Raw genomic sequence first — 23797 nt, 5'->3', positions numbered from 1 at the left:
ATTCCGACCTTCTACAGGCTTCAGCATGCTATCTCCCCTTTGTACCCCTCCCTTTGTAACACACAAAACTGTCATTCATGTGACCAATAACCCGTTCCCGCTATCGAATTCGTAATCAACACAGCCCCAGATGTTGTCAATACCACAATTACAAGCATAACCTAGATAGTCATAGCTGGAGGTTTATGTAATCAACACCCCTTTGGGAGCTGTTGATTTCAAGGATGACTTACTATAAACCCATTAATACTCCACAATGTGATTACGGCTGTCGGTCAAACGGTGTATTACAGTAACTTTGGAGCGGGAATTATGATAAACCTGTGCTTGTTTATGGCTCAAGGCAACAACGCGCGTAGTAACAATGTTTATGTAAAGGGTCACACGTGTTGTAAAAGCAAAACATACACCCATGTGATTGGCTGGTTGTTGTTTAACGCCGCACCCAGCAGCATTCCAGCTATATGGGGGCGGTTTATTAATATTCGAGTCTGAACCAGACAACCCCGTGATAGACAGCATGACCATCGTTCTACGCAATTGGGATACGATGACATGTGTCAACCAAGTCAGCGAGCCTGACCAACCAATCCCGTTAGTCGCATCTTACGACAAACATGGGTTCCTGAACACCAATTCTACCCGGATCTTCGAGGGTCAAATCTCGATAAACAGGGTCCGTACTATAAGGGTTCCAGTGTGTAATATAGGATCATGGAAAATCAGTTTTCGATTCTTCCATTTAGTTTGATTCTTGATTTGCTTAAGTTAGCTACCAGCTAAGACATTATCTTTCATGTGAAGCACAATGTGGTCATTCGTGTTGATGTTTTAAACTAACATGTGCAGTGTGTAACCTGACACAAAGTCTATATATGGGATGAAAGGATTCAATAAAATCAATGATTCTTCTCTATTTGGATTAGACTGAGATTCCCATGCGATGTGTTCACCCTGGGGAGTGGGGTGGCTGGCAGTGTGAGGGGATGGGGTGGGGGTGTCTGTGGGGTGGGGGACTCTGGTAGTGAAGTAACTTTGCAAATGTTGATGAAACTATCGGGCGGGCAAATTGAGTGCTTCTGTATAATGATAAACAAAAAACCCTGGGAGTACAAATACTAACAGTGCTTCAGATCTACGTGCGTCATCAGTTGTTATGATAACACAGTCACCACTATCAATCTGTAACATACGATGCCATTCCAAGCAAAACAGAACAGGCCATTAGTTACACTCAAGGCTACTTTCATAACATATTGAGTTTAACACAGGACAGTGATACTGATAGCGGTGCACTGATATACAGATGTACAAGCTTTTAAATTTTTCCAATATCGATTTTCGAAACCTTGCGAATTTCCTCACAGTAAAGACAGGCTAGTAAATAACTGTTATTCATCAAGGGATATTAGTGTACAGGTTTCGGTGATTGTTAAATTGGTTTGGTTTGCTGTTTTATGCCGCACTCAGCAATATTCCAGCTATATGGCGGCGACCTGTAAATGCTCGAGTTTGGACCAGACAATCCAGTGATCAACAGCGTGAGCATCAATCCACGCAATTTCGATACGGTCAACCACCTCAGCGAGTCTGACTACCCGATCCCGTTGGTCGCCGCTTACGCTTACGACAAACCTGGGTTACCGAAGACCAATTCTAACCCGGATCTTCACTGGTGGTGGTTGGTGGTGGTTGTTAAAGTACATACATAAGAAAGTAAGAATATTTATGGATAACAACTTCTTTATTATATATGATGCGACGTTTCGGTATGGATTCTTATACCGTTGTCAAGCAAGAGTGAAGTACTACAGCACAGAACAGGCTTATATACATGAACAGGGATTAAGTAATAACAACATGTAGGACTGAATGAGGGGGGTTAACAATAACAACAAGGCACGGTGGCAATAATGTAGTGACAATAGGAAGCCAATGGTGGTGGATGTAAAAAACAAAATATACATGCTGATGAGATTAATTAACAATGATGGCTGAGGTGCTCTAATCTGTTGTTTTATGAGATCATTGTATGCAGAAGGGATGAGATATCCCTGGTCTCTGTTGATTGAGGGCTTGTGTCTCCGGATTTGAACTGCTTCTGCAAGTTTCCTTTTAATTGTGAAGTCCTGGTGGTTTTGGATAATATGTCCACATTGTCCCAAATTATGTTGTGATTGGGGCAGTTGATGATGTGGTCTGATAATGCCGATTTTCTATCAGATTTGTGGTAGATGATAAGTGTTCTTTGATTCGGATATTTATGGGCCGGGAGGTTTCGCCTACATAGGCCTCGCCCACAGTCACAGTTGATTTTATAGACAACACCTTTGGGTTGATGTTGTCGTTTAGAGGTGTTCCTGCCATTCGCTTTCAGTAGGGTTTTAGTGGTGTAGAGCTGGTAAAGTAGGTTTCGATGCCTGCTTCTCGCTTGAGGAGACGGCTGATGTGGTGAGAGGTTTTCCCTATGAAGGGAGGGAGATACGAATAGGTGCTGGTTCAGGTTTGTTGGAGGCCGGTTTTCTTGTTGGGTGGAGTGTGGTGCTGATAATTTTATCGACTAGTTTCGACGGGTAGTGGTTGAACTTGGTGAAAACATGGCGGAGGTGCTGTATTTCTGTAGTGGGACTGGTGGAGGAAAGGTTGATGGCTCGTCTGGTGAGGGTGGAGATAGTGCCAGTTTTGGTTCTCAAAGGGTGGTTGGAGTCAAAATGAATGTATTGGTCGGAGTGGGTTGGCTTTCTATAGACACTGGTACGGATCTTGTTGGCTGGAGTTCTGGTTACAAGGACATCTAGAAAGGGAAGTTGACCACTGGATTCTGTTTCTAAGGTGAATTGGACCCGGGGGTGCTGTTGGTTGAGGTGTTGCAGGAGGGCTGCTGGGTCTTGGTCTTGTCCAAAGGTGTTGTCTATAAAATCAACTGTGACTGTGGCGAGGCCTATGTAGGCGAAACCTCCCGGCCCATAAATATCCGAATCAAAGAACACTTATCATCTACCACCAAATCTGATAGAAAATCGGCATTATCAGACCACATCATCAACTGCCCCAATCACAACATAATTTGGGACAATGTGGACATATTATCCAAAAACCACCAGGACTTCACCAAAAGGAAACTTGCAGAAGCAGTTCAAATCCGGAGACACAAGCCCTCAATCAACAGAGACCAGGGATATCTCATCCCTTCTGCATACAATGATCTCATAAAAACAACAGATTAGAGCACCTCAGCCATCATTGTTAATTAATCTCATCAGCATGTATATTTTGTTTTTTACATCCACCACCATTGGCTTCCTATTGTCACTACATTATTGCCACCGTGCCTTGTTGTTATTGTTAACCCCCCTCATTCAGTCCTACATGTTGTTATTACTTAATCCCTGTTCATGTATATAAGCCTGTTCTGTGCTGTAGTACTTCACTCTTGCTTGACAACGGTATAAGAATCCATACCGAAACGTCGCATCATATATAATAAAGAAGTTGTTATCCATAAATATTCTTACTTTCTTATTAGTCACCAACTTCTAAATGCCAATCAAACAGATCAAAGTACATACATGTAAATATATAGCGGTATTCATTACCGATATCATTATTATTACAAAATGTGCCTTTCATGCCACTGAATGGGACATTCAACCATCTTCTCCATCCAATAGGAAGGTGATGACATGACACATGGGAATGGTTTAAGCTTAATATTAAAAGTTTCCATGGAAGATTAAGTAAAATATATTATCCAAGTGTAGTGTAACAATACTTGGACAAGTAACTACAGTCATATATTTGTGCCAAGAAAACTGGACTTGCAATAAATACAGGGTCGGCTGCAGTTAAACGTGATGTTCTAAGCGATAGCTAACGACAGGTTATATCCAGCATACACCAATACAACCTTTATCCAGTATATGAAAACCTGACTATATCACATCCGAACATTAACGATAACTCCTTGATCGGATGGTAACTTATTTAAGAAGGTAATTGATCTGGTACAAACGACAATTGTATCAATGTTTATATTTTTCAAATGTCTTTTCTCGATGTTTTGAAAGGGAACAAAGTTTGATACGAGTAAATAAAATATACTGTGCCTCCAAGTTTAACATGAAACCTTTTTATGTAATTGTACTGTTATGAATATTTACAAAGTATTCCACAACAACACTAGCGTGTTGACGTTGCTTGTCAACACACTACTAGTACAGACATGTAACCTCAGTACACAATGTTACATTACCAATCTGCCATAGATCTGTAAACACATACAAATGATATTTGTACGAGAAAACCGCATGTCCTGATTTGTCCTGATCATTTATAGTAACACGTGAAAAACGCGACACACAAATGAACGCTACAAGCTAACGCTCAGTGGTTGTTCGTGTTGGACTTGGTGGGGAACCGCTCGGCGATCATACAGCTAAGAATAGCTAAAGAAACCCCTTCTATTTACAGTTTATTGCCTGTGTAGTTACATAGGTTTGGTGTATGATCCCACGATGTATATAGTAACAGTACTTAGCGCCCAATGTGACCGAAGCCATACCTTGCGGGTCACCACAAAGGTATTGTACGACCCAGAGCTTATTATGTATTTTATAAATCCCACATGAAAAGACCTAAGGTTGGCTTTTGTGTTCCCAAACATGTTGACCCCGTTGGATGAATTGAGCACAAGCACATGTTTCCTTACTAAAATATCATCAGGTTACACGGCTTTGTTGTAGCATTACTAGAAATATTAACATATATAATTCATAGGGAATGTACGAATCCACCTGCGTCTTGTTCAGACCGTCATGGATCGTTTTACTGAGATTTGTAGCTCTTGTCTGTGATCATGAAACTTTCCGATATTCATCTAACGCACTGTATGCAAAACATGGTTTATAAACAGTTGATAATTGTGCAGCAATTAAGATTTATCAAGTTTTAATAAAATTCTGTGATTGATGTACGTTTGTACATTTTGAGAAAGATGAAGACATTTGTTGGCTTTATCGAGACTAACAAAGATTACACTTACCTTGCGACAGAGAGAACGATGAACGGTACTATCCTAAACATTGTCAGGTAGGTTATGACGAAGAGCCGTCTCTCGCTTCCTCGTCGCACCTGCACTGTGGGAGACAGGTGATCGATCGCCTTTACCGCGGTATGTTTAGAAGAGACGGAGCTAATTGGCTGCCAGCCTGTGATCACTGGCCGGTAGATACAAGTACATACATATCTACATCGGTAGTTTGAAATGAACACATGCATGTTATTAACAGGGCATGTTCTATTGTATTGATGTTGTATCCTTTATGTACTAAGCGACCTTTATCGTGTCTATTTTCACGGTGAGAGGGTTTACTTCATTCTGATTTACTCAGTTAAGAAATACATCAGTTCGAACGTCGCTAATGATGAAATGGACACATGTCAATTTCAAGGTAACACATACGGCTTTTACACAAGAAATGGGACAGGTGGGCCAATATGCTTATCGATTACACTAGCATGGGCATCGAGCCTTGCTCAATAATGATCAGATTGCTTGGCTGGTGGAGTTAATACAGTGCATGCTCGTTACTGGACTATGGTGGACAAGTGTAGTAGATGTCGCACAGCTGTGTCGCCGATACCATAACGAGGTCGAGGCGGAAATGTTTGTGTTGCTTTGATGGTAATGTACCATGATACTGGCAATCACTGCCATGACTGGTGTCAGTTCAATAAGTCATTATCTCGACGCTTTGTTCTCTTCAATAGTTTATTATATAAAATAACACTGGAAACATGTATACAGGTATCATTTGCGTAGAACTATCTATACGGCTATTATATATATTTATATAAAACATTTACAGAGCTATTGTTTACACATATATATGCACACAGTTCTTGTTTATAAACACTCTTTAAAAAAGAGCAATTATTTAATGTCATTGAAATCGTAATAAGGTGAAAAAAAGTCACATGTTTATAGACAAAGAGTTCGCCAAAACAGCAATTATTGTTGTCTTTCTTTTTACTCGAGTCCACAAGATGGCGTCAAGGACAATACTGTATGGCCACCATTGGCAGCAATTAGTGCTCGGCTACGTCTCGGCACAGGCTGGATAAGTCGACGAAGTCGCTCTTGTGGAATTCTTCCCCTCTCTTCCTAGGCGTATTTTGACGATGACGTACACGTCGATCGAGTTCATCCCATAGGTGTTCTAGGTGGTTTAGATCTGGTTATCGGGAAGGCCATGGCAAGACACTGACGTTAGATTTGGAAAGGTGACGTAACGTGAAGCGTGTGAAGTAGCTTTGTCATGATGAAACAACTCCCTCTGTCAGTCCATAATCGGAAGCATGTGGCATGCAAGGACTTCGTTGATGTACCGATTTGCTGCCCTATCCCCTGAACCACCACTAAATCAGATCTTTGTGTGCTGGATATCTAACTCCACACCATGAAACTTCCACCACCGAATCTGTCGACATGTCGAATATCATGAGGGGCAAAACGTTCATTTCTCCGACGTCTTCCATCTCGCTGGTGAAGAATAAATCGTGATTCATCAATGAACCAGACTCGGCTCCAGTTTCTAAGGTGCCAGTTCCGAACTCTACGACACCACCGCAAGCGATTGTGTCGATGCGAAGTCTCTCAAAACAGGGGCGATAACTGGCCTTCTTGGTCGAATCCCCACTTCACGCAAAACAGTTTGGTCGGACATTATTCTCAAACCAGGGATGCGCTGTGCTGTCTCCATGCAAGTGATCAGCCGGGATGTAGCATCCTGGGCTTGGGTTGTAACTTTTAGACGGCCGCATCTCGGGCGATCTTGGGCGGAACTGGTCTGGAGGAAAGAATCCCAAAGAGGAGATATGGTACTCTGAGGAATGTTGAATTATCGGACAACTGCAGACTGCGACTACCCAGCTTCAAAGCGGCCAAAAGCGATGTTTCAATTGGCGGCACTCAGTCGTGGCATGATGACATCCTCTTTTCAAGGCAAAAACGAATGACAAAATTAAACACAACGTTGGCCTTGTTATAGTGATCGATACCGCATGCTTTTTCGCTTACTTGCGCGTGCATTTTGCTTTATATGTTTTCTTGGTGACGCTTTGGCACTGAAGCTGTTTACACAAAGATGACGTTTAGGAAAGAAATAGTATATTTGTATTGTTTTTGTCGCAGCTACATGAGTCCAATATTCTCAAAATCACCTATGCGTTTCCTTTATTTTTTAGAGTGTAGACACCCGAAAACAGAGATTGTTTATGGCAACATGTATAAAACTATTGTGTACAGAGAGACAATTATACAGCTATGGTTCATATAGAAACATTTAGAACCATGTATACAGCTATTGTTATTTTTGCAGAAACGTGTACAACTGGTGTATATATGATTATTATGAACATGCATACAATTATTGTTGCAACAGAACATATTACACATATGACCATTGTGATGACGTCAAAGAGCGAGGCTAGGCTCGGGCAAACTGGCAATACAAAGGGTTGAATTCAGTGTGGTTACTAGGATTTTCTGTATGACAACAAGCAGTAAACTAGCACCTAAGTACACAGAGACGATGTAATTCATAATTCATGTTTTTATTTTGATCAACAATATAACAGTAGTTACAGTCTAGACAATAGACTAATGCCCATATAAAACTATATATAAAACTTTGATAGTAACAAATAAACCCATTTAAATTGAATAGGAGCCTCAGCTTCATTTAGGGCTTTAACATTGAAGGGAGGGCTAGTCACTAGGGAAAATAATGTGGTTCAGGGACTGTGAGACAGACTATCTAGACAAAGAGTGGTACACTAGTAACAGGGTCGTAAAGCCATACTATCTCACTAACTCACCATATGTCTGTCTTGGGATAGGCACGGGACAGACAGGACGCATGACTATGATGTAATTTCCGTTTCACAAGTTTAGGTAACAACTATTTACGAAACAAAGGTAGAGGATTAATATTCGGAAAAATAGAAAGGTTTTAACGTGGTATTGATTTTGAGATCTGATCTCGACGTCTGACAAAACTATCATTGGTTTGCCCAAAATCGGAAACCGCCATATCGCTGGAATATTGCCGATTGCTGCGTTAAACAGCACGAAATCCCCAAATCATGTTCTGCAAAAGTCAAGTATTTCATCAACGCTGCGTTTCCACAGCAACATCCGACAACAAAATGTAGCCGACGTGACCCCGAGGTCACCGCAATTTGTCAGCTTGTGTTGGTGCTGACAACTGGCAGATTACACCCTGTAATTACTGTGTACAGTCTCGCAGACAACACAAAGATGGCGTTATGGAGAGAAGAGACGAAGACTGTTGGCACGGACGTCCTTGTGGGCGATCTTTTCCTGTGCTTAGAAACAGGTTTTCTAGAAAAATACTGACGGACATTCGTTATATAGTGCATGTTTTTCAACTCATGTTCAGGTTTAAGTAGAATTTCCTGGCGAGAGAAAATAAATAATAAAATACCGTTTTGGCTTGAAATACAGTTATGTCAGTTATTTAACTCAGCACTCAGCAATGTTCTAAAGTACTCACGGAAATAAAAATAAAATGGTTTGGGGTTTTTATTTCATAGTTTTGAACACAACTAAAGTTTGATTCTTAATATTCTATGACTATCGTTTTCCCAACTTTTGTTTTTGACACTTTTTACAAAATACCCCTTGAAATTTCATCAGTCAAAATGTAAGTTTTGGATACAAGCTATAGTATGCAAATGAGAAGTACTCTCCATAGGGTCGCGTACATAATATATTTCATGAAACACGTCATGTACTAGTCATCCTTTCTTTCTGTTATCCTAACTGATATACAAAATAATTGATTTAGGGATTTTCTCAGTACACTTTTCATGTCTGTACTGGGGAGGTGGGGAAGCCTAGTGGTTAAAGCGTTGGCTCGTCACGCCGAAGACCCGGGTTCGATTCCCCACATGGGCACAATGTGTTCAGCCCATTTCTGGTGTCCCTCGCCGTGATATTGCTGGAATATTGCTAAAAGCGGCGGAAAACTAAACTCAGTCAGTCAGTCATGTCTGTACTCTTGTTGAAAGTTTATTATTTTTTTCATTACACAATAGCTATGGCAACGCACGTGCAAATGCACCTTACAGTCTTAACAGTGCTGCAGACAGTTGAAGGTCAATTCTGACCCACATCTTCAATGGCAGATGTCTGTTGTATCACAATATGTGTTGCATATGTGAACACAACTGTGCATGTGCTTCACAATTTAAAGTCTTGTTTTAAGTATTTGGAAATATGTTCCTTCGTATTAATAGAAGATACGAAACAGAACTGTTGCGTGGGAAAGACACACGTCTAAACAGGACATATGTTGCCTTATTATCGTCTGGTAATGGAAGGATATGCTATACGATACAGAATTTTAAAGCATGAAGATATATTTAGCCGTTACATTTTTGTATGACGATACATGAAGCATTATTCTATAATTACTGGATAGTTCTGGAAATAAGCGCACCGGTCAGTGATGTCAATTGTATGTATAGATATCGATTTAGACCACGAACACCACGATGCAATTGTTAAATGTGGACATTACGATAATAAGTTACAAAAGAAACAACTGTGACGACTGTCAGCGTGAATGTAATTTGCCTGGATTTTTCAATATTCTCCTTAATAACAAGCGGACTGAATACAACAGGGCAATTTATTCGTGTAATGTTCGCTGGAAGTACCGTACATTATTGTGTTCATGTGAGTAGTTACACAATCGTAGTACTTCCATAGGTGATAATGGTATTGCCTGTAATGGCGAGGTCGCCATATTGATGCCGTGGAGAATGCATCCAATACGTGCGAAGTACACGTTGTGCAAAAAGCATGCCCAGGGCAATGTGGAACATCAACACCTTCCATGAAACCAGTAACAGGCGACACGTGGACCTAATGCAGCGCACACATGACACGAAGTATCAACGTGAGGTGTATCTCAACATCTATACAGCCTTCTGACTCTCACCATTCACACACGTCATCGATATCACCAGTGTCTCACATCACAATTACACAGCAGATCAACGTTACATTCCGTCTTACATAGACGTATCTATATATGGCCTCCTGTCCCACACCACGGAAATGCATCAGCATGACCTCGTCTCAAATCACTGATACACCACATCAACATGACCTCCTGTCTCACTACACTGACACACACCAACACAACCTCTCGTCACACACCACTGACACACACCAACACGACCTTCTGTCTCACTACACTGACACAAACCAACATGACCTCCTGTCTCACACCACTGACACACACAAACATGACCTGTCTCACAACACTGACACAAACCAACATGACCTCCTGCCTCCCTACACTGACACAGACCAACATAACCTCTCGTCACACACCACTGACACACACCAACATGACCTCCTGTCTCACTACACTGACACACACCAACATGACCTCCTGTCTCACTACACTGACACACACATACATGACCTCCTGTCACACACCACTGACACACACACATACATGACCTCCTGTCTCACACCACTGACACACACCAACAAGACCTCCTGTCTCACTACACTGACAAATACCAACATGACCGCCTGTCTCACACCACTGACACACACATACATGACCTCCTGTCTCACAACACTGACACATACCAACATGACCTCCTTCTCACACAACTGACACACGCCAACATGACCTCCTGTCTCACTACGCAGACACACACCAACATGACCTCCTGTCTCACACCACTCACACACACCAACATGACCTCCTGTCTCACTAGAATGACGCACACCAACATGACCTCCTGTCTCACTAGAATGACGCACATCAACATGACCTCCTGTCTCACACTACTGACACACATATACATGACCTCCCGTCACACAACACTGACACACACACATACATGACATCCTGTATCACTACACTGACACAAACCAACATGACCTCCTGTCTCACACCACTGACACACACATCAACATGACCTCCTGTCTCACACCACTGACACACACATACATGACCTCCTGTCTCACACCACTGACACACACATACATGACCTCTTGTCTCACACCCCTGACACACACATACATGACCTACTGTCTGACTACACTGACACACACATACATGACCTCCTGTCTCACTACACTGACACACACATACATGACATCCTGTCTCACTACACTGACACACACATACATGACCTCCTCTATCACTACACTGACACACACATACATGAACTCCTGTCTCACTACACTGACACACACCAACATGACCTCGTGTCTCACTACACTGACACATACCAAAATGACCTCCTGTCTCACTACACTGACACACACACACTGACACACACACATACATGACCTCCTGCCTCACTACACTGACACACACCAACATAACCTCCTGTCTCACTACACTGACACACACCAACATGATCTCCCGTCACAGACCACTGACACATACCAACATGACATCCTGTCTCACTACACTGACACATACCAACATGACCACCTTTCTCACAACACTGACACAAACCAACATGAAATCCTGTCTCACTACACTGACACATACCAGCATGACCTGCTTTATCACTTCACTGACACAAACCAACATGACCTCCTGTCTCACTACACTGACACAAACCAGCATGACCTCCTCTCTCACTACACTGACACACACATACATGACCTCCTGTCTCACAACACTGACAAATACCAACATGACCTCCTTTCTCACAACACTGACACAAACCAACATGATCTCCTGTCTCACTACACTGACACACACCAACATGACCTCCTGTCTCACTACACTGACACACACCAACATGACCTCCTGTCTCACACCACTGACACACACACTGATCAACATGACCTCCTGTCTCACAACACTGACACATACCAACATGACCTCCTGTCTCACACACATGACTGACACACGACCAACATGACCTCCTGTCTCACTACACTGACACACATCAACATGACCTCCTGTCTCACACCACTGACACACCTGACCAACATGACCTCCTGTCTCACTACACTGACGCACACCAACATGACCTCCTGTCTCACTACACATGACGCACATCAACATGACCTCCTGTCTCACACTACTGACACACACATACATGACCTCCCGTCACACAACACTGACACACACACATACATGACATCCTGTATCACTACACTGACACAAACCAACATGACCTCCTGTCTCACACCACTGACACACACATACATGACCTCCTGTCTCACACCACTGACACACACATACATGACCTCTTGTCTCACACCCCTGACACACACATACATGACCTACTGTCTGACTACACTGACACACACATACATGACCTCTTGTCTCACTACACTGACACACACATACATGACATCCTGTCTCACTACACTGACACACACATACATGACCTCCTCTATCACTACACTGACACACACATACATGACCTCCTGTCTGACTACACTGACACACACCAACATGACCTCGTGTCTCACTACACTGACACATACCAAAATGACCTCCTGTCTCACTACACTGACACACACTACACTGACACACACCAACATGACCTCCTGTCTCACTACACTGACACACACCAACATAACCTCCTGTCTCACTACACTGACACACACCAACATGATCTCCCGTCACAGACCACTGACACATACCAACATGACATCCTGTCTCACTACACTGACACATACCAACATGACCACCTTTCTCACAACACTGACACAAACCAACATGAAATCCTGTCTCACTACACTGACACATACCAGCATGACCTGCTTTATCACTTCACTGACACAAACCAACATGACCTCCTGTCTCACTACACAGACACAAACCAGCATGACCTCCTCTCTCACTACACTGACACACACTACATACATGACCTCCTGTCTCACAAACACTGACAAAAATACCAACATGACCTCCTTTTCTCACAACCACACTGACACAAACCAACTAACAGATCTCCTGTCTCTGACACATAAATTTCTTCACACACACACATACTGACACATACCAAGACCTCTTGTCTCACACCCCCTGACACACACATTACTGTTATCAACACACACATACATGACATCCTGACTACACTGGACCTTTCTCTCACAACACTACATGACACTGACACAAACCAACATGACCTCCTTGTCTCACTACTGACATGACACACACCAAAATGACCTCCTGCCTCACTACACTGACACACACCAAGATGACTCTCCTTTCTCACAACACTGACACAAACCACTACATGAACTCCTGTCTCACTACACTGACACACACCAACATGACCTCCTGTCTCCTACTGACACTGGACACAAACCAACATGAACTCCTCACTACGCACACCACCTGTCACACTACACTGACCAACATGACCTCCTCTCTCACTACACTAGACACACACACCAACATGACCTCCTGTCTCACACCACTGACACACACCAACATGACTTGCTGTCTCACTCAGAATGACGCACACCAACATGACCTCCCTGTCTCACACCACAGACACACACATACATGACCTCCTGTCACACATCACTGACACACATATACATGACCTCCTGTCTCACTACACTGACACACACCAACATGACCCTCTTGTCTCAGTCACACCACTGACACACACACATACATGACCTCCTGTCTCTGTCTCCACTGACACACACATACATGACCTCCTGTCTCACTACACTGACACACACCAACATGACCTCCTGTCTCACTACACTGACACACACACACCAACATGACCTCCTTTCTCTCACTACACTGACACACACCAACATGACCTCCTCCTGTCTCACTACACTGACACACACCAACATAACCTCCTGTCTCACTACACTGACACACACCAACATGACCTCCTCTCACTACACTGACACACACCAACATGATCTACTCCTGTCTCACTACACTGACACACACCAACATGACCTCCTGTCTCACACCACTGACACAAAACCAACATGACCTCCCTGTCACACACAACTGACACACACATACATGACCTCCTGTCTCACTACACTGACACACACCAACAAAACATCCTGTCGCACACAGCTGATACACATCAACATGACCTCCTGTCTCACTACACTGACACTCCTGACCAACATGACCTCCTGTCTCACTGCACTGACACCCCTGATCAACATGACCTCCTGTCTTACTGCACTGACACCCCTTGATCAACATGACCTCCTGTCTCACTAAACTGACACTCCTGATCAACATGACCTCCTGTTTCACTAAACTGACACCCCTGATCAACATGACCTCCTGTCTCACTGCCCTGGCACCCCTGGATCAACATGACCTCCTGTCTCACTGCACTGACAAACCTGATCAACATGACCTCCTGTTTCACTACACTGACGCTCCTGACCAACATGACCTCCTGTTTCACTAAACTGACACCCCTGATCAACATGACCTCCTGTCTCAGTACACTGGACACCCCTGACCAACATGACCTCCTGTCTCACTGCACTGACACCCTGATCAAGGATGATCTCCCCGTCACACACCACTGACACACACATCAACATGACCTCCTGTATCACTACACTGACATCCCTGACCAACATGACCTCCTGTCTCACTACACTGACACCCCTGATCAAGATGATCTCCCGTCACACACCACTGACACACATCAACATGACCTCCTGTCTCACTACACTGACGCTCCTGACCAACATGACCTCCTGTCTCACTACACTGACACCTGATCAACATGACCTCCTGTCTCACTACACTGACACCCCTGATCAAGATGATCTCCCCCGTCACACACCACTGACACACATCAACATGACCTCCTGTCATATGTGACTTCTGTTTCACACCAGTGACATACAAACTGAGGCCTAAAAATATTTGGTTCTTTTTTAATTTCATTGTGAGAAAACCCGTAACCCAAGCTTGAAATGTATTCTGTTTTATTAGGATTATTTCGACTGGGTGGGGCTTAGGTTAGGGTTAGGTTTTATGAAAATCATAGGCCTATATTCCTGAAGTCAGGCGGGAAGCTCGTGAGCAAGCGGCCTCAGCCAGGTTACCAAACTCAGACCAACGATAGGACGGACAGGCAGACGAAAGTCTTGGTATGTAGTGGAATGTTTGACAAGTAATTATCGAATTTGATTGCCCGAGGTCGCAAATCACAGTGAGAATTGGCATACCATTTCCTTCGTTCTGGACTTTGCGTCGTGGAAAATGGCAGCTTTAGAAAAATTGCTACTTTGTTCCAGTATTTTCTGCAAACCTTAGTCTTTTTACGGCGCCGTAGTGTTGCCCTCCTCAGGCGTGTCAGAACTGTATGACTGTCAGTTTCACACCATACTAGAGATGGCGTGAAGCAGATTAATAACGGATTTTAATTTAAGTCTTTGAAAGGCATATAGACATGACATACATAAAAGGTGAGAATTTATGGATGTCTACTTCTTCATCATAAGGAACACGGTGTTTCGGAGTTTATTTATGAGTAAGGAGTAAGAATATTCATGTTTCGCATGATTTTAATTAAGTATAGTATGGTAACCTTGTACTGGAGCATTGGCAGCCCAGAGACTCTCAGATCAGATGTCACGGTTGAAGGAAGGAGCATCTTAACTCGCCGCCACAGAAACCTCTCGTCTGTGGCAAAAGAATTGTAAATAGAATAAAACACTGCTGCTTCTATAAATTCACCCTCCTTCAGCAGCAGTTAATGGATCTATGCATGCATGTATTTTCGTCTCAACTAGGTATTCGTTGAGATACGGGAATTATAATAATTATAAAACACAACACTTGCTTCGTCAAACATCCGTGTTTGTTGGTAGTTGGCAACAGTCAACAGTAATAATAGAGGCGGTTTGGCATGAAACCAACTGGTCGCGTTCACGATTACTGCACGACCATACATCTCTCGGGAGGTCGGGTGGACAGGCTCGCTAATTTGGTTGACACATACATTGTATCCCAACTGGTGTAGATCGATGCTCATTATGTTGATCACTGATTGTCTGGTCCAGACTCCCATTATTAGATCGCCGCCATATAGCTGGAATATTACCGCGTGTGGCGTTAAACTAAACTCTCACTCACTGTGTGTGTGTGAGTGTGCGTGAACGAACACTAATCCAGACTGTTTTATAAAAGCTAACTCCATTGAGATACCATGAAACAGTTTTATCATGGGTATTCCACTCCACTGGGGTGTACACGAAGAGGTCGTAGTTCAGTTGTGGCACTCATTTCCCAGACAAACATAACTCACGAGAACAAAGCCCATGAAACCCGGCAACTGCACCCCGCCGCCTTCGCCATCTGCCCATTCCACTACCACGTCCAGCCTGTCGCTACAAGCAATCACTACCCGCCTCTTTTGTACACACAAATTCATCGAAGTCATTCTCTGTTGAAAAGGTGCCAGAATTACAATTTGACGAATTTGGATCTTCTAATTAAACACTAATTGGCTCATAGTTTCACTAAAGATTTACCTGGTATCACTAATCGCCTGGAAACAACGAGAAGGCACTAATTAAAAATTCTGGATCAGGACTTCCGGTGATTGATGGACGTCCTCCTCATTACCTGCGTGTTTAAATTGCCGCAACATTAATTAAACTTTGCGAACGTCAGACTCGCTGTCATTGAGAAAATACGTTGTGACTGTGCTGAGGCTCTTTCTTCCAAATCAGCTTGAGCGATCATCCTCTATGTCTGATAAGACGATTAATTATAATGTCCAGGTGGAGAAATGGACAGACATATTTATCTTGTCTCGCCTTTTGTCACAACTACAATATATAACTACTGAATTAATTTGCAGTACACAAGCGATTCCCTTTATATCATGTAGGGAAACTGTTCTGTGTAACACTAGATAAAACTGTCTGGCCAAACAAGTATTACTAAAAGTGAAACAAACAAGACATGTTGTTTTAATCGGAGGTTTGTTTGTTGTTTCCCGTTGCACACAAGAATATTTCCGTAATGGTTACAATTTAAGCAGCTGGGATACTGTGGCAGTTGCCGACACCCTTCTGAAACAATACACTGACTATAAGCCAGGGTGACCGGACAAAATCCACCGGACAAAATCCACCCCAAATTGCCACCCCGGACAAAATCCACCTCTTCTTAACAAAAAATGGACAAAATCCACCCATCTCACATTGCTATTGCTAAAAAGTTTTATTGTGTCCTGATCTTTGATCAAGTTGTTTTCTCAAGCATTGCAAGCATTGTTTTGATAGTATTTACGTTTTCCCTAATTGGCTGTTGTTCCTAGATGTTGTTTCAAACATTAAAGGTTTCTCCATTTGTCACATTTTGATCACTACATAATCCTCTTTCAGGTATCATTAAGTAGTCTCACAGACAGACAGAGAGACAGACAGAGACGTTTTCTCAACCAACCAACCTCCGAATTTCCATTTTCGTGACAGGCGAGGATACTGACCACTATACTACCGAGGATTGGCTGAAAGCAAGACGGCAAAATAGCAGGCTGTACAGTGGAGGGCATACTCCAGCTATCATCCAAAGTTGAAACATACACACGCTAAAACGTGACCACTTGGCATGCCCTTTTCTGTGAGAGACACAGAGCTGTCACTGTACATTTCCATACATATTCAAATTCCCAACAGAAATGGAGAGAGCAATATACTACCAAGAACATCCAATCATACATACATACAGGCATTGGTGTCATTGACGAACATGTGTACAGGAACGTGAAGAAGGAGGGCAGTAAAGAGTTCTTTTAAAATTTACAGTAAAAAAGTAATCCTCCCCGGCCGAATTGAACCCGGGTCTCCCACCTGACAGGCGGGGGGATACTGACCACTATACTACCGAGGATTGGCTGAAAGCAAGACGGCAAAATAACAGGCTGTACAGGTAGAGGGGCATACTCCAGCTATCATCCGTTGAAACATACACACGCTAAAACGTGACCACTTGGTATGCCCTTTTCTGTGAGAGACACAGAGCTGTCACTTTGTAGATTTCCATACATATTCAAATTCCCTTACTGAAGAAATGGAGAGCAATATACTCACCAAGAACATCCGTCATACATACAGGCATTGGTGTCATTGACGAAAACATGTGTGCAGGAACGTGAAGAAGGAGGGCAGTAAAAGAGTTCTTTAAAACTTTACAGTCAAAAGTATCTCCTCCCCGGCCGGGGAATAGACCGGGATCCAGTCTGTCAATCAAACTGGCGCATGCGTCAAATTTGGCCAATCAGCAGGCCGGGCGCGCTGTGTGGGATTTGTCGTGACTTATTTCCGGGTCAAACGATGCCTCCGAAGCGATGTGCTTCGAATTATGCCATATACACTCGCTATATTTATTACATATTGCTGCAATTTGATGTGTACCTTTAACAAAACCATTACGGTCAAGACAACAAAAATGGAGCCGGACCAAGAAAACGCGATAGGCCTAACGATCAGTTAAATGTCTGCACCATCGTTCAGGAAACCACAAGGTTTGCCTCACATGATGATGAGAATTTGCACGAATCTGCACTTTTGCACAAGTGCAAAATCATTACCAACTGATGACAACAAAATAGCAGTTTAAAGACTTTTGCAAAGTGTTATAAACACGGACAATTCTGGCAACTACAAAATTGTTTTTGCTTAACGTTTTTATTCACTACTAGGCATTGAGTTGGTACGCCATAAAGCCTTAAAATGAGACAGGCGAGAAAGCCGTGGCACAATGTAAATAACTCTCCATTTTCGGTTACGATCAACCGAAATAGCAAAAATCGCTTTGTTACATGAAAGAACAATGTGGCGGATATTGTCCCTTCGCTCTTAGATATTCTTCAATTTGTCACACATTTTAGGATGTTTCATAAGCACAATCTGAAGGCCTACAGTATCTTGTTAACAGAGCAAAATATTCGAGGAGTAATATTTTAATTCAAAACGGAAATATTGTCAGTGTCAGCAGTTGCCAATCATGCAATGTCCAAGTATCAAAATTAATTCATATGAGTGCCTTATAAACCCATAAATTTCAAATATTTCAGATTTTTTATAGAGTTGCATGGGACTTTGAATTGAATTCCATCTTCCTCCATAAGTTGATCCAATACGAAAACTATGTCAGAAGAATATTGATCGACTTTCTGGAGTATTGGACGGAGTTGAAATAAAGTGTATATCTCAATTATGAGAACATTATTTGAAGTTTTTGTTACCCACATAAATTTAATTCACATATATTGGTACATTTTAGGAGTAATATTACAACTGTAATTTTGATTAATTCACTGGAAATGATAGCAAGGTATGTTTAAGAATCTTGCTTTTTTAGTAAACGTGGAAGGGCTAATATAAATTAATGATAATCTAATCAATAATAAATAATTATTTCAATTGATTGACATATCAGATTCTTATGATTTTAAGGCAGAACTAGGCAAACAAACACCATACATATCATGGCAGGACAATCACTTGGTATTAACTTAGTTTCTTCTGCTCCTGCTTTTAGATATTTTTTAAAAACTACATTTACTAATAAGATAATTCTGAAAAGTGATTGCTGAGTATCATAACTCATTAAAGTTATTTCAACATCCAGAGAATTTGAAAAAGCAAAGGCTACGTTTTGGTCAAACCCTGGTCAGAACATTATCCAGTCCTGGAACAGAATAACTTACAAAAATCTCAGTTGACTTTTTCATGTAAGGGAATAAATATTGAAACATATATTTAACCCATATTTGATGTAATTCTTCTGATAAATCATCAGTTGTTAGGAGGTTATCAATATTTGAAAGACTGAGCTAAAGCTAGTGTTTTATTAAGATGATGGATTTGGACAAACTGTTCAAGGTTTGTTGATGGTTATTTGGAAAATGAGCTTCATATTAAATTGCACACTGGTTTGTAGGAGGTGAAAGCTTCAGGACATTTTCATGTCTGTTTTTCCTAAACCTTTGTTATGACTTTAACCAAATTTTTGAATCAACTTTACTATAATTTTTATGACACCAGTAAAGTATCTCAGAAAAGGACATAGATCAAAATCAGTGTTATGTCCTCTAGGGATATGGTCTCAGATCAAATAGATAAAAGATTATCATTGTTTAATTAAGAAGCAAATAATGTCAATATGTAATTGTATTGACAAAAAAAGCTTTGAACATAGGATATATTCTTTGCACCTTATTTACACTAGTAGTTTGGCAGTTAAACATCTCTGATGAAAAACAATAGATCTACATTTGTATTTTGTGTAACATTCTATTTCAATGCTAGTTAATTGTTCAGATAACTGTGGATCCTCTGTTCCAAGATTCTGCATCACATGTTTCCTATTTCTGAAGATGGCTCAGCTAGTGTACAGGTGCAGACTGTATCTTGGATCTTTTTGTGTTTTGGTGCTGTGACATATCTGTTCTTACATAAACGCTGGCAGTTCATGAAGTCCAGTATTGTGGAAGTTTGTATGTAAATTAGGATTCCACAACAAAGTACATATAGAAAAGTAAAATGGAAATGATAAAAATGATTTCCTTATATTCAGTGTCATTTTATCACGGTGTACAGATTTTGAAGAGAGAAACTTTACTGAGAATTGCTGCAGATCAGCTGTTGAATATTTGCTTCTACTGGGTATGTCCAGATACGTCCATCGAACCATACTGTTCGCGAGCCCACATTACCTTTTCCAGATTTCCAAATCAGATCAAATACGTTGTGCTGTGATTGATTTGTTTACATTAATTATATACTGACAAATAAGAATTACATGAAGTAGTACACGGGAAATATTTTCTGCTTTTTATTTACCATTCTCTTTAATTCATTAAAAGATAGAAACCCATGTTTTCAGATTATTGAACTAAATTTGAACAACACCAACGGATAGGTAAAGGCGCCACGCGCAGTGTTGATAATCTATTTATAGATACCGAAACGATCTGCAACATAAGACATGTGGTGGGTGTTCACGAGTATAAAATTATAATTGAACCCGGGTCTCCCGCGTGACAGGCGGGGATACTGACCACTATACTACCGAGGATTGGCTGAAAGCAACACGGCAAAATAGCAGGCTGTACAGTGGAGGGCATACTCCAGCTATCATCCAAGTTGAAACATACACACGCTAAAACGTGACCACTTGGCATGCCCTTTCTGTGAGAGACACAGAGCTGTCACTGTACATTTCCATACATATTCAAATTCCCAACAGAAATGGAGAGCAATATACTACCAAGAACATCCGTCATACATACAGGCATTGGTGGCATTGACGAACATGTGTACAGGAACGTGAAGAAGGAGGGCAGTAAAACAGTTCTTTTAAAATTTACAGTCAAAAAGTATCTCTCCCCGGCCGGGAATTGAACCCGGGTCTCCCGCGTGACAGGCGGGGATACTGACCACTATACTACCGAGGATTGGCTGAAAGCAACACGGCAAAATAGCAGGCTGTACAGTGGAGGGCATACTCCAGCTATCATCAAAGTTGAAACATACACACGCTAAAACGTGACCACTTGGCATGCCCTTTTCTGTGAGACACAGAGCTGTCACTGTACATTTCCATACATATTCAAATTCCCAACAGAAATGGAGAGCAATATACTACCAAGAACATCCGTCATACATACAGGCATTGGTGGCATTGACGAACATGTGTACAGGAACGTGAAGAAGGAGGGCAGTAAAACAGTTCTTTCAAAAATTTACAGTCAAAAAAGTATCTCTCCCCGGCCGGGAATTGAACCCGGGTCTCCCGCGTGACAGGCGGGGATACTGACCACTATACTACCGAGGATTGGCTGAAAGCAACACGGCAAAATAGCAGGCTGTACAGTGGAGGGCATACTCCAGCTATCATCCAAGTTGAAACATACACACGCTAAAACGTGACCACTTGGCATGCCCTTTTCTGTGAGAGACACAGAGCTGTCACTGTACATTTCCATACATATTCAAATTCCCAACAGAAATGGAGAGCAATATACTACCAAGAACATCCGTCATACATACAGGCATTGGTGGCATTGACGAACATGTGTACAGGAACGTGAAGAAGGAGGGCAGTAAAACAGTTCTTTTAAAATTTACAGTCAAAAAGTATCTCTCCCCGGCCGGAATTGAACCCGGGTCTCCCGCGTGACAGGCGGGGATACTGACCACTATACTACCGAGGATTGGCTGAAAGCAACACGGCAAAATAGCAGGCTGTACAGTGGAGGGCATACTCCAGCTATCATCCAAGTTGAAACATACACACGCTAAAACGTGACCACTTGGCATGCCCTTTTCTGTGAGAGACACAGAGCTGTCACTGTACATTTCCATACATATTCAAATTCCCAACAGAAATGGAGAGCAATATACTACCAAGAACATCCGTCATACATACAGGCATTGGTGGCATTGACGAACATGTGTACAGGAACGTGAAGAAGGAGGGCAGTAAAACAGTTCTTTTAAAATTTACAGTCAAAAAGTATCTCTCCCCGGCCGGGAATTGAACCCGGTCTCCCGCGTGACAGGCGGGGATACTGACCACTATACTACCGAGGATTGGCTGAAAGCAACACGGCAAAATAGCAGGCTGTACAGTGGAGGGCATACTCCAGCTATCATCCAAGTTGAAACATACACACGCTAAAACGTGACCACTTGGCATGCCCTTTTCTGTGAGAGACACAGAGCTGTCACTGTACATTTCCATACATATTCAAATTCCCAACAGAAATGGAGAGCAATATACTACCAAGAACATCCGTCATACATACAGGCATTGGTGGCATTGACGAACATGTGTACAGGAACGTGAAGAAGGAGGGCAGTAAAACAGTTCTTTTAAAAATTTACAGTCAAAAAAGTATCTCTCCCCGGCCGGGAATTGAACCCGGGTCTCCCGCGTGACAGGCGGGGATACTGACCACTATACTACCGAGGATTGGCTGAAAGCAACACGGCAAAATAGCAGGCTGTACAGTGGAGGGCATACTCCAGCTATCATCCAAGTTGAAACATACACACGCTAAAACGTGACCACTTGGCATGCCCTTTTCTGTGAGAGACACAGAGCTGTCACTGTACATTTCCATACATATTCAAATTCCCAACAGAAATGGAGAGCAATATACTACCAAGAACATCCGTCATACATACAGGCATTGGTGGCATTGACGAACATGTGTACAGGAACGTGAAGAAGGAGGGCAGTAAAACAGTTCTTTTAAAAATTTACAGTCAAAAAGTATCTCTCCCCGGCCGGGAATTGAACCCGGGTCTCCCGCGTGACAGGCGGGGATACTGACCACTATACTACCGAGGATTGGCTGAAAGCAACACGGCAAAATAGCAGGCTGTACAGTGGAGGGCATACTCCAGCTATCATCCAAGTTGAAACATACACACGCTAAAACGTGACCACTTGGCATGCCCTTTTCTGTGAGAGACACAGAGCTGTCACTGTACATTTCCATACATATTCAAATTCCCAACAGAAATGGAGAGCAATATACTACCAAGAACATCCGTCATACATACAGGCATTGGTGGCATTGACGAACATGTGTACAGGAACGTGAAGAAGGAGGGCAGTAAAACAGTTCTTTTAAAATTTACAGTCAAAAAGTATCTCTCCCCGGCCGGGAATTGAACCCGGGTCTCCCGCGTGACAGGCGGGGATACTGACCACTATACTACCGAGGATTG

At 42.3% G+C, this 23797-nt stretch overlaps 1 protein-coding gene and 6 non-coding genes across 7 annotated transcripts in view; all 7 read right to left on the bottom strand.

Moving 5' to 3' along the window:
- LOC124281998 (glycine receptor subunit alpha-2-like) overlaps positions 1-23797 on the bottom strand; it is an 81273-nt gene that overhangs the window by 48147 nt on the left and 9329 nt on the right. Inside the window, exons 3-5 of the mRNA XM_046718003.1 lie at positions 14423-14610; positions 6737-6848; positions 5042-5216 (exon numbers count right to left, since the gene is read on the bottom strand). Of these exons, the coding sequence (XP_046573959.1) occupies positions 5042-5216; positions 6737-6848; positions 14423-14610 (475 nt within the window). The remainder of the gene's footprint in view (positions 1-5041; positions 5217-6736; positions 6849-14422; positions 14611-23797) is intronic.
- On the bottom strand, positions 21442-21513 carry Trnad-guc. Its single transcript has one exon. It is a non-coding gene; the product is annotated as a tRNA-Asp (tRNA).
- On the bottom strand, positions 21822-21893 carry Trnad-guc. The gene has a single exon. It is a non-coding gene; the product is annotated as a tRNA-Asp (tRNA).
- On the bottom strand, positions 22581-22651 carry Trnad-guc. Its single transcript has one exon. It is a non-coding gene; the product is annotated as a tRNA-Asp (tRNA).
- Trnad-guc lies at positions 22962-23033 on the bottom strand. Its single transcript has one exon. It is a non-coding gene; the product is annotated as a tRNA-Asp (tRNA).
- Trnad-guc lies at positions 23343-23414 on the bottom strand. Its single transcript has one exon. It is a non-coding gene; the product is annotated as a tRNA-Asp (tRNA).
- Trnad-guc lies at positions 23723-23794 on the bottom strand. Its single transcript has one exon. It is a non-coding gene; the product is annotated as a tRNA-Asp (tRNA).

This window comes from Haliotis rubra, unplaced genomic scaffold, assembly GCF_003918875.1.
Source record: "Haliotis rubra isolate DU_JTF1 unplaced genomic scaffold, ASM391887v1 Scf291, whole genome shotgun sequence".
In the NCBI taxonomy this organism is placed as follows: Eukaryota; Metazoa; Mollusca; class Gastropoda; order Lepetellida; family Haliotidae; genus Haliotis; species Haliotis rubra.
The sequence above is the reverse complement of the archived record's forward strand: the minus strand, read 5'-3'. Positions and strand labels throughout refer to the sequence as shown.